This window comes from Apteryx mantelli, chromosome 1 (genome assembly GCF_036417845.1).
Source record: "Apteryx mantelli isolate bAptMan1 chromosome 1, bAptMan1.hap1, whole genome shotgun sequence".
Taxonomy (NCBI): Eukaryota; Metazoa; Chordata; class Aves; order Apterygiformes; family Apterygidae; genus Apteryx; species Apteryx mantelli.
The window spans coordinates 163,732,777-163,745,062 of record NC_089978.1 but is presented as its reverse complement, the minus strand read 5'-3'; the positions used below and the strand labels follow the sequence as shown (position 1 = coordinate 163,745,062).

Genomic DNA, 12,286 nt, shown 5'->3' with positions numbered 1-12,286 from the left:
TATATGCAGTTGCTTTTAATATTTGCATTCATTATTTTTTCCATCAGGCATCTTATATTACATAGCCATGATGCTGTCTAGTTCTTTCAGCTGCTAGCGCTTGTTGACCTGTGCAACCTTTAATTTGGAAATCTGATGGTGCAAGACTGTCTAGTATTATTGTCTTCCCCAGTTGTTAAATTGTCTTCTGCTTGTCAGTGACTGGCTGTTCAAGTCAGTTTTTCTGAGTAAGCTGTCTGAGACTTAGCTGTGAAACGGACACCATTAGCTTGCTTGTTGGAATAAAAACATGCACTTAGTAGAAGTATCCTGCCATATCTAAAATCTGCATCTGTTTTTCCCCCCCCTCCAGGTGAAAGCAAATCTTGAAAAAGCAAAACAAGCTCTGGAAAGTGAGAGGGCAGAGCTGTCCAATGAGGTGAAGGTGCTGCTGCAGGGCAAAGGGGATGCTGAGCACAAGCGGAAAAAAGTAGATGCCCAGCTCCAAGAACTGCAGGTGAAATTTACAGAAGGTGAAAGAGTGAAGACAGAACTGGCTGAAAGGGTCAACAAACTGCAGGTGAGTGTCATGTGTATTCCTTAGCTTCTGTTTCCGACAGGGGCTGGAGAGGAGAGAAAGTTGTTAATAACTGATGTACTCTGATCTCTCCTTCAGGTTGAGTTGGACAATGTCACAGGCCTTCTGAACCAGTCGGACAGCAAATCAATCAAATTAGCAAAGGACTTCTCTGCTCTGGAGTCACAACTTCAGGATGCACAGGTGAGAGCTTTGGAAGCTGAGGCATCCTTGTGTGTTGCATCCAGTGTCTCTTACAAATGTTTAAAGTGAGAAAGCACTGTGGACACTGTTAAATACTGGTTATAAAGCACTTCAAAGGATTGGGTCTGGCTATTTTGCTAAGGTGCTATACTGCATGGTATTGAGTATCTTCCTTCTGCTTCCTCAGTATGCGGATCCCATGGAATTTTCCCTGTCTTAGCTCTCAAGTAGAAAAGCAGTGGAGGAGGACTTCTAAGTCTATTTAATGCTACAAGTGAACTGCAATGCTAGGTTCTTGTTTGAGATCTTCATAGTCAATGTACAACAAGGTTTTTTGTCATTTCGAATAAAATTTTCTATTTAACTTCAGAAATTTATCTGACAACGTGTAATGGGAAAGTGGTAGATTCAAATAATCTGACTTCCCCCCCTGGGGAAAAATCATGCTTAGTCTTATACATCAGGATGAAAGAACCATTTACTGTTACTGGAATTGAGTGTTTTGGCAAAGCACTGAGTACCAAGCAGAACACTGGGGGAGGGGGGCAAACCTCAGATACAAAGTAACCTTGAACTGCCATTGATGTTCTGCCTGCTCAGTCTGTTTTTCAAAGAGCAGACTCAAAGATGGTGCACAATACAGAAATTATGCATTGGTTTGAAGACTGGACTTATCAATCTCTATAGGTCATTCAGTGCAAGTACTGGCAGCATAAGTTAATAAATATTGTTGCTGCCCTAAGCTGGTGAATGACCAGTGTCTTAGAATTTCGCTAAGATTTCTAGAAGAATTGCTAAGAAGAGCAACAGTTGTTATTAACTGTGCTAAATCACTTCAGCCTGTTGTCTGTTTCTTTGATACTTGAATATGAGAAAGTCACATGGCAGAGTACAGTCATGCTACCATTGGGAAAAGTTTTAATGCTTTGTGTGCTACTCAAAGAGGACTCCAGAAAGAACTGTGCAGTGGCTGTACAGGAAAGCAGGAGATAGTACTTGTGTAGCGAAGAAGCATGCTTTAATTATCAGAGTGTAACAGATAATAGGATCCTTCTGGATATTCTGTTTGTGTACTGACTTGCTGGAAGACAATTATTTAAATTCTGTCTTCAATTGGCTTATCTGTGAAATAAGTTGCATACTTAAACTCAACTTCAAAAGTGCTCATCCTGGAGGGAATGGGTGAGGATTTTTAGTCTTTAATCTGAAGGAAAGGTGTTGAGTTCCACTGGGGTGCTTGCTTTATAGGAGCTGCTGCAGGAGGAGACTCGCCAAAAACTGAGCCTCAGCACTAAACTGAAGCAGATGGAGGATGAGAAGAACAGTTTCAAAGAGCAGCTGGAAGAAGAGGAAGAGGCAAAGAGAAACCTGGAGAAACAGATCTCTATTCTTCAGCAACAGGTACAGAATCTGTATCCCACAAATCAAACCCTTGAGAGGAGAGGAAGTGTTAAGTGTAAGTGTGGCTTGAAGGAAGTAAAAACTAAATGCAGAACTGACTTCTAGAAACAGAACCTTTCCTGGGAAAGGCTGATCCTGCTGACCTGAGTGAGAGAAAATGATCAGGTCCCTGATAATCAGAACACATACTACTTTTAAATTTCTATCTAAGAACTCCTGTGGGAATTCATAGATATAGCGTTATTCCAAAATAATGGTATTGCATTTATCCCACTGTTTCTAAGTCTGACTGAAGTAATTACCACAGAACTGAGCAGACTTACTTCCTCAACTCCTCTGGTGCCACTAAGCCATGTTGAGTGTTATGTGTGGCTTGGCTTCACCTGTGATGTCTGTCCTTTAGGCCATAGATACAAAGAAGAAAATGGATGATGGTCTGGGCTGCCTTGAGTTAGCAGAGGAAGCCAGGAAGAAGCTGCAGAAGGACTTGGAGAGCATGACCCAGCGTTATGAGGAGAAGGCAGCTGCATATGACAAGCTGGAAAAAACAAAGACCCGCCTGCAGCAAGAGCTGGATGACATCACTGTGGACCTGGATCATCAGCGGCAGACAGTTTCCAATCTGGAGAAGAAGCAGAAGAAGTTTGATCAGGTATAGCTTAGTCACAGGGAGTTAAGTAGCTGCATCTTCTGTGCCAGGTCTGCCTATAAGAATATCTAGACATTGAAGCATGGAGAATTCATATTTCTTTCTGAATGGAGGCATAGCATATAAGGCAGAGAAATAAGTTGCCATTTAGGTAAACTCATTCTGTTCCATGCCTATGAAGTTTTGTGCTGTTCTTTTCCCAAGGGGCTAACATTTATATCAACAAGATTGAATTCAAAGTGTTGCTTACAGATCAGAGCTGGAAATGATAGTTTGGAGGCCTAGTGAACTAGAGGTTTGTTCATCCAGGGTCAGTTCTGATGTTAAAGGTCGGGTGGCATGCTTCAATCTTTGAAGCTGCATTTTCTTAGTTCCTTCTACCCAAGGCAGAATGCTACTAAGAAGGCACTAACATAAAAAATGCATGTTTAGCTTGTCAGGAGCTTGTTAGGAATTTCTCAGAATGCTGATGCTATACTCTTGTAGCTGTTGGCAGAGGAGAAAAGCATCTCTGCCAAGTACGCAGAAGAACGGGACCGTGCTGAGGCAGAAGCCCGTGAGAAGGAGACTAAGGCCCTTTCCTTGGCCAGAGCCCTGGAAGAAGCCATAGAGGAGAAAGCTGAGCTGGAACGAGTCAATAAGCAGTTCCGCACAGAGATGGAAGACCTGATGAGTTCAAAGGATGATGTTGGGAAAAGTGTAAGTATGAAATTAAAAATCGGGGCAGGAAATGTCACGCAGGTGATACTGTTAGCAAAATACTGCAAAAAGCCTGTACTAGTGTGAACACACAGAGGAATGTAGTGGGGAAAACTGAAAACATTTTGGGTTTAGGAGTGTTGTAATGTTTCTGTTACAGCAGTAGGCAGGAAAGATGGGTTGAAATAGAACTTACCTAGTATAATTGCGGAGGAGGAAAGGGTATGATGTAAGCCTTGTGTGTAAAATACCAAGGAGTAGCTAGACAATGGGAAACAGTAACCCAAGTATTTCAAGACACAAAAGATTGTGATAAGCAGGAGACAAAAGAAAAAATTTGAAGGATAAAAAAATTTTTTATGCCTTCTGTCAGAACCAGAGGTATCCAGCTCTGGTAAGTCTCCTGTAGGTCAGGGTTGGGCTAATAAATGCTTTCTTCCCTCTTCTCCCCTTACCACACGTACATGACCAGAGCTAAAAGGTAAGCAGGATTCACACTGACAGCTCAGAAGTATGTAAGCAGTTGGCTTTGAGGGTTATCTCTACACTAATATAAGGACTAGATATAGTGTCCTTGTATCCTGTCTTACGTGAGTGGCTGTTCTCAGACTTCTTTGCTGTTAGGATAGCTGAAATTGCCTGCATTCTTTGAGGAAACCTAATGTGTAGTGATGTGCTGTAGGTCCATGAGCTGGAGAAGGCTAAGCGAGCCCTGGAGCAGCAGGTGGAAGAGATGAAGACACAGCTGGAAGAGCTGGAGGATGAACTGCAGGCCACAGAGGATGCCAAACTGCGGCTAGAAGTGAACCAACAGGCCATGAAGGCACAGTTTGACCGAGATCTCCAGGGGCGTGATGAACAGAATGAAGAGAAGAAGAAACAGCTGATTAGACAAGTAAGATAAATCCTGAAAGTTTTCTGCACATAACAGCGCTTGTGTCCGAAGATGGTTAGATAGACAGGGCCCATCCACAGACCCTTGTTAATAGTAACTCTCCAGGCAGTGTTGCAAGGCTCTGCAAGACACATTCCCTTGTATGCTGAGTCCCTGAACAGAATTTTTCTATCAAAGGAACCCTCGTGGCTTTATCAGTAAGGAATGTTAGCTCCATCCACCCCACCAGGAGAAGTGAAAACAAGTCAGATGCTTGCACTTAGGAGGATGTGAAAACTGGCTGATGGGAAATCAAGGAGCTGATGCACAGATACCTTTATTTCTCCATACAGGTGCGGGAGATGGAGGTGGAATTGGAAGATGAAAGAAAGCAGCGTTCCATTGCTGTGGCTGCCAGGAAGAAGCTAGAGATGGACCTGAAGGATTTGGAAAGCCACATAGAGACTGCTAACAAGAATCGTGAAGAAGCCATCAAACAGCTCCGCAGACTGCAGGTGAGGAGCTGTAACTGCTTTAGCTGCCTGTGTAAAGCATTTACCTAGGGAAATAATGAGATGCAAGATTTCACCTCATGGGAACCATGCATCAGTGTCACAGGAGCAGTAGAGCCTTGTGGCAATTTAACCAGAAAGAATTATTGGCATTTCAAATGTCGTTCTAACCCTTGCTCTGCCTGTTTGATTCCTTGGGAGACAAGCTGTAGAGAGAGTCCACTCTAGTCCTTGCCTTGTGTCAGTCCTTTTGCAAAGAATTATGGAGCTGCAAAGCTAGAGGGACTTGAAAAGATCATTTAAACCTTCTCATGCCCCCAGACAGTTCTGCTATGTCTTTAATTCCTGCAGGCATTTATTTGATCTGTTCTTAGGGAAGACTCCAAATCCTCCCTAGGCAATCCATTCCAGTGCTTCACTAGAAAGCTTTTTTCCATAGTGTCTGATGAGGCTTTTTTTTTTCCTGCAATTTAAGCAGCCCTATTTGCTCCCATTACTGCTTTTCCTGTTACTTTTGAAATGGAAAAAGGATTATTTACAGCAATCTGTAAAAAGATTAGCTAAAAAAAGATTAGCTAAAAATTAATGAAGTCCTTGTTTCCATTTTTCCTCCATGTTTCCTGTAAGGTAAACAGCTCTGTTCATGTGGATGCTCTGAAACTGATCCTTTTTTATTCTCCCTTTTCAGGCACAAATGAAGGATTACATGAGGGAACTGGAAGACACACGTACTTCCAGAGAAGAGATCTTGGCACAGGCTAAAGAAAATGAGAAGAAGTTGAAGAGCATGGAGGCAGAGATGATCCAACTGCAGGAGGTAATGGAGTATGCGTGCAGGTCAAGGGTTTGTTCATTTTCTTTGGCCAAGAACTAAGTGTATCAGTCTAAGCTTGAGTGGTTATTTCCCTTTTTTCTTTTTTTCTTTTTTCTTTGCTTAAATACAAGGTCCATTTCCAGCAGCAGAATTTGGCCCTTTCTTGACAGCTGTGACAGGAGTGAGGCAAAACAAAGGAAGCTATGGGGTAGGGGGAAAACAGGCTATGTCTTATCGTTAAGTCTGAATCTAGCTAGAGACCATTCCACCCATTACAATATCTGCTTTTCCTATTCTGCATTAATTGGTACTCTTCCATTACATCACTGACAGTCTCATTTTCATTCCAGGAACTTGCAGCTGCTGAGCGTGCCAAGCGCCAGGCCCAGCAAGAAAGGGACGAGTTGGCTGATGAGATTGCCAACAACAGTGGTAAAGGGTGAGTAATGCTCCCCTGCTCAAGGGTGGAGGAGCTGGTCTGAGAAAATACTTTGTAGACTGTTATTTTTATATAGACTGCAGTATGTGCTGTACCTCTGTTCTTTTGAAAGATCGAGCTCATTTTGTAAAATTATAAATGGCAAGTTTTCCCCAAGGCGCTAATGCCACCAACACTACTTTAATGCTTGTGTCCTATAGAGCACTGGCCATGGAGGAGAAGAGACGCCTAGAGGCCCGGATAGCTCAGCTGGAGGAGGAGTTAGAGGAGGAGCAAGGCAATGCAGAGATAATCAGTGACCGGCTCAAGAAGGCAAATCTTCAGGTACCTGTTCAGGCTGGGTAGAGGTTCTCAAATTTGTGTAAACTGACAAACTGTGGTCTGGTTTGTGTACAGTAGAGGCCCTCTGCAGTATATTGCATAGACATGAGCAAGATGAAGCACCTGAACACTGCAATAGAGAAAACGGAGAGGGCAGCCAGTGCTCATAGCTCACTGATTTTGATCCTGGAATAGAAAATCATTTGCATGAGACAAGATAGCTGGAACAGTCTCCCAGGTTTATCAGAAATTCCTGGTGTCTCTTTTCCTGCACTAAGGGGTTACGCAAAATATGATCTGTAGCATGCTTTTCCAATTTGGCAAACTGAACAGTGCCACAATGTGTATGGAAAGTGACTTTCTGTCAGTTTTATGCTTCTTCAAACAAACTAAATTCCATATGGAGTTTGTTAGGCTGCTATAGAAACCATGATCTTAATCTGACTGTTCTTTGGTATATTTTATCTGCCTGACTTTGAGAGTCAAGCACACTGTTTTCTTAGTTCTCAAAAGCCAAGGCTCCAGGCTGATGGCTTTCCAAGTGGTTTGTTGACTCCAGTAGGCCAAAGCATAGTCCTCTACTTGATTAACTATCAGCCACAGCCATGGCTTAGAAGTGGATTGAGTCTTGCTCTTTCACCTTTGAAAGTCAGTATTTTTAGGCTGCTTCTGTGTAGTGGAAGTAGACAAACAGCAGATATGTGATAAATTAGTAAAGCATAGGTATTGAATCCACTGGTTTCAGTATGGATGCAATCCACTAAGACTGATAATTACTGCGTTAAGTGCCAAACTATGGCTTTCATTCCAGAGGAGGTTGTATGTGGTGGCAAATCCCACCATAAGAGGAGCTTGATAAACCTGTTGTTCAAAGAATTACTTTGAAAAGCTGGGTAAACTGAGACATTTGTGAGAGATGGTCTATATCTCTGTCTACAGAGGGATGCTTTCTGCATCTGAATATTCCAGGCATTCAGCTCACCCTGTGGGTATTTTTTCTTTTGCATGTCAGCAGGTGCCTGAGAAATATCAGCCTTTCAGGCTGGAACTCTCAGTATGCTGAGTACTTCTTCTCTCCCCAGATTGATCAGATGAATGCTGACCTGAATGCTGAGCGCAGCAATGCACAGAAGAATGAGAATGCTCGCCAGCAGATGGAGCGCCAGAACAAGGAGCTCAAACTTAAGCTGCAGGAGATGGAGAGTGCAGTGAAGTCCAAGTACAAGGCTGCCATCACAGCCTTGGAGGCAAAGATAGTGCAGCTGGAAGAGCAGTTGGACATGGAGACAAAGTACGTCCCATCAGAAACTATTGTTGCATTACAAGCCTCTACCCGCTCTGGGATGTTAAGTTCTGAACAGATTCTGATTTATATGAGTGAGGGTTTTATCCTAGGTACTGGGGAGTATAGAGAAGTAAGATCTTCACAAACTTTCCTCATTTTCATCGTACAGACTGCTAACTTCCTCCAAACTTCACCATTCCAAAAGCCGCAGCTGTGATGGAGTGTTGCTGTCCCTCAGTAGCTTCAAGAGTCATGCTCTGTGTGACTTTGTCTTTTTGGTCGTTTCTGGAAAATCTTTTCTCCCATCCCCTTTGCTCTGAGTTATTATGACTAGTGGCATCTTCTTTGTTTCTAACTTGCCTGTTTCAGGTCTTGTTGTTAGGGACAACAGGAGATAATCTCTTGTCTTAGCCGTCACTGTATTTCTGTGTAGGGAGCGCCAGGCTGCCAGCAAGCAGGTGCGCCGTGCCGAGAAGAAGCTGAAAGATATATTGCTGCAGGTGGATGATGAGAGGCGTAATGCTGAGCAATACAAAGATCAGGTGTGTATAGTTACCCACAGGATCAGTGAGTCTTCTGGTGGGAGGATTTCCCTTCTGTGAACAAAGTATCATTTGCATTTAGAAGGCTCTAGCATTAACCTTCCTATGAATTTCTCTCCTTTCTCCCTCACTGTGATAATTACAAGATGATACAGATGCAAATGTGATGCTTTTAAGGAAAAGCTTGGAGCTGTCTAGTCATAGGCAGCTGCCCTCAGGAAGGGAAGAGGGGGGGTTATTCAGAAACTCTGCTTCTTGCTGCTGTAGCTGCAGCAGTGCTGTAACTCTGGGAGAAGCTGACCTTCTTTCCCTTAAACACTCAGGCGGACAAGGCAAACATGCGCTTGAAGCAGCTGAAACGGCAGCTTGAGGAAGCTGAAGAAGAGGCCCAGCGAGCCAATGCATCCCGTAGGAAGCTCCAGCGTGAACTGGAGGATGCCACTGAAACTGCTGATGCGATGAATAGAGAGGTCAGCTCCCTCAAGAGCAAACTCAGGTAAGGCTGAGTTTTATGTGATACCTTGGCAGCCAGTCCAGCATAGTCTTGCTGTAATTGCCCACAGTGGCACTTGCTCACAGCAAGGAGTGTGACCGGGCACTTCCTTACCTTTCTCCAAAGCCTGCCTTGTCTGGTGGTCAGTGAAATCTTGGGTTACTGACATACTGTCCTTCCTTCCCTAGGCGTGGGGACCTGCCATTTGTCGTGCCACGACGGATTGGCAGGAAGGGTGCAGGCGAGTGCTCCGATGAGGAAGTGGATGGCAAGGCAGATGCTGGTGATGCCAAAGCTACTGAATAAGTCCTCCCATTTGACCCAGGTTACATGTGACGGAGTGACCCATCCACCTTCCCCTCTTCCATTGGACTTTCTGCAAACCCTCTCCTCCTAAATTGGCTGGGAATCTGCACAGCAAACCCAGCTCTGTGTATCTAGAGCCATCGGGCATCTGTGTTCCTAGCCTCCCCCTCTTTCCAGTTTCCTAATCCTCTTTGTATTTAATGCCAAAGAGTCGGGGCTCTGAAATCTGACCAGCAGAGTTTGGCAACTACGAAGGCCTGTAGAACTGTCTGTGCCATGTCTGCTGGTGAATCCTTACACAGTTTGGAGGGAGTGGGGGTTAGGGAAAGATTATTTTTGCTGTAAATCTACTTTTTGTCTTCAGATCCTAGCCACAGGGAAGCACCTTCCTGTATTCTTTCCCTTCCCTCTTTGTTTGCTTTTGGCAATCATGTTCAGTGACCTCAGACTTCTGCCTCTTTTAATCTGCCCACCCACAAGGTTTGGGAGCAGTTTCAGGAATAACGGTGTGCTTTGGCCATGGCAATTCACCTTTTCTTCTTTCACATGTTTCCAGGGAGAGGTGAGGAGGGAAGCTTCTCTCAGGATCGGCCACCTGGAGGACTTGCCAAAGTTGTCTTTTTCTTTTCTCTTTTTTTTTTTTTCTCTTCTCTCATTTTTATTATCTGGACAGATCTCTGAAGTGCAATGATGTCCTGTTATTGTCTCTGCCTCTGAGCGGTTTTGTCTAAGGTAGTGTGGACCAGTAGTTAGTGACAGGCAGGGGAAGCAGGAGAATGTCCTTGTGCTTGTCTGAGAATCTCTGGGGGACCAAATATATTTAATGGTAATAGGCAGAATCTAGGGGAATTTTATAGAGTAATGGGCAGAGGGTGGGGATAAGGGGGGGGGGGGGGAAATCCCTCTTTTATTGACGTGTTCAAGCCTCTTGCACCTGCTCTGTAACCAGGGGTTGGGATTAGTTATTCTGCACCATTGACTAAGAGTATATTAAAAACCCTTTAATCTGCACAGATATATGTAAGGCCTTTGTATCTCATAATAAGTAATTAAGAAAAAAAATAAAGGTCTTTATCACTGCCTTTCTATTGGGACCATGGTTATATAGAGATAGTCTTTACTTTTCTACACTGTACACTGGTTGCTGGATTTACCTTTATTCTTAACCATGTTGTATATGCTGCATTTAGACCTACTTATGAGCAAAGTAAAAATAATTAAATATGAAGCATCATACTGTATGCCTGAAGTGCTCTAAATGCAGGAGCCTCATGTCCCAATTGCTGTCACAAAAAATTAAAATTTTTTTTATATAATAAAAGTGCCTTAGCATGTGCCTCAGCTGTGTGTCACCACTACAGTCAGTAATGGTTTACTGGTGCTCCACTGATGTTACCAATAAAAATTATCCATGTGCTGCAGTCTGCATGCTTGTGTCGCTGTTCCCTCCTTCTGTAGGTGCAGTGAAGACCATGTGTGCAGCTTCTAAAGGAAGCAGTGGTGGTGTCAGAGCATCAGCCTGTCCTGTCAACTGAGCTGCAGCCCCTCTCAAACGCTGAGTGACTCTCCATAGCTGAAATCAGATGTTACAGTACCCACAATGTATTACTGGGGCAACTGGCAGCAACCCACCAGGAACTTCAGAGGAAGATAATGCACCTCTTTTGTATGCAGTTAACTTGAAACATAAGGCTGTAAATTTGAGCTGAGCTAGCTCTGTTCTTGGTCTGAAGGCAGTATTTCTGAGTCTGAAACCTTTTACAACATCTGTGCAAACAAATTCTCTTCTTCACTTTGCCTTCCTATTCTTCCACAGATAAGAAATAAAAGTTGATAGAGGAAGTGATAGATGTCTAGAAGTCAATTTTAATCAATGGATTAGCAAAAATTCCTTTCAATCATCTTCCTTTCTCCTTTCTCCCTTTCTCCTTTTGTAATCTACTTTTGTAGCATTTTCCCTAGAAATAAGGAACTTGTGGCTGTATTCTTCCATAAATTGTCCTAGGTGCTCAAGTAGCATAGCAAACTAGAGCATAATATCAGCTCCTGCACCTGTTACTTCCTCCTTCATGATTGTACTGAAGCTTGCATCTGCTGGAGCAGGTTTGGGGTCCATAAACCCTCTGCCTGTGTAGTGTCACAGCTGTAGCTCTGATAAGAAAACCTGATCCTGCAGCTCACTGGTGGGCCTGAAATCAAATTCTTCATTAGCTGCAGAAGTGATGTTGCAGACTTATGTCTGCTCTTACATAATACGGACATTGCTCTGATAATCGTAACCACTTCCCTTTCATCCCATGTTGGCTGAGACTTAAACCTAGATAAGAAAATCTGAGTTAGCAACTGCACTAGGGGCTGCAGTGAGTGGAAGTGACTCAGAAGCAAGTGCTGATGCTCACCAAGAGGGCGTACGGTACAGCCAGCAAGCGCTGCTGCAAAAGGGAGTGCTGGAAAACACGGAGCAATGAAGATGCAGCTTCAGTAAACTGGTTCTCAGAGGATCATGAGACTCTAGAGCCACAAAAGCATGGGGTTCCTGTCTAAGCAAATGCTGGGGAAGGGCAGAAGTCTTCTCATAAGAAATAGTAGGCAGATGGCAGGAAAGGGAGGCGTGCAGAAGAAGATTGACCGTGTATTGCTGCACCAATGGGTATACTCGCATATAAGGGGTCAGTGTGATTGTGAACTACTTTCCATGTTATGTAACACAAGCTGCAGATTTTTGAACCCTAAATAGGGATTAATGCTTTGAGGATGAGGTGAGGTATTTGCTTATATATGAAAGCAAGTTGCATTGTTGTGCTGGGGGTGAGGGCAGGGGTCTATGTGGTAGAACTCAGGAAGTCAAGAGCCCACTTTGTTTTCCTTTGAGCAACCCCTTTAATGGATGTGTCTGATCAAACTTTCAAGCACAACAGCTCATGAAGAGGGGGGGTCTCTTAGGGTGCTGCACGAAGCAACAGCATAAAGGAACAGAGCTGTGTTCATGTTGTATGGAATACAGGCTCTGCGGTGTGGCTGTAACTTACTGATGTACTAATGCCTTATCCCGATGCTGTTAAAAACAGGATTTGAATTACTGAAATTCTCATCTGGGAGTCTATTGGTCCACATACTTCTGTCTTGTCTCTTTCCAGCCTGTTCTGCAGAAATGTATAGGATAGTTTTGTGAACAGTGTACCCCTTAAATT

General features: G+C 43.7%; 1 protein-coding gene across 2 annotated transcripts in view; it reads left to right on the top strand.

The window, feature by feature from the left end:
• The window catches only part of MYH9 (myosin heavy chain 9), a 73,366-nt gene extending 62,845 nt beyond the window's left edge, over positions 1–10,521 (top strand). For both annotated transcript variants that reach the window (XM_067309260.1, XM_067309266.1), the window contains exons 28-41: positions 353–559; positions 656–760; positions 2,009–2,161; positions 2,565–2,813; positions 3,297–3,509; positions 4,192–4,404; positions 4,737–4,898; positions 5,584–5,712; positions 6,060–6,148; positions 6,349–6,472; positions 7,552–7,760; positions 8,188–8,296; positions 8,620–8,792; positions 8,978–10,521. In XM_067309260.1, the coding sequence (XP_067165361.1) occupies positions 353–559; positions 656–760; positions 2,009–2,161; positions 2,565–2,813; positions 3,297–3,509; positions 4,192–4,404; positions 4,737–4,898; positions 5,584–5,712; positions 6,060–6,148; positions 6,349–6,472; positions 7,552–7,760; positions 8,188–8,296; positions 8,620–8,792; positions 8,978–9,095 (2,253 nt within the window). In that variant the 3' untranslated portion in view covers positions 9,096–10,521. The remainder of the gene's footprint in view (positions 1–352; positions 560–655; positions 761–2,008; positions 2,162–2,564; positions 2,814–3,296; positions 3,510–4,191; positions 4,405–4,736; positions 4,899–5,583; positions 5,713–6,059; positions 6,149–6,348; positions 6,473–7,551; positions 7,761–8,187; positions 8,297–8,619; positions 8,793–8,977) is intronic.
• Positions 10,522–12,286: the final 1,765 nt, after the last annotated feature.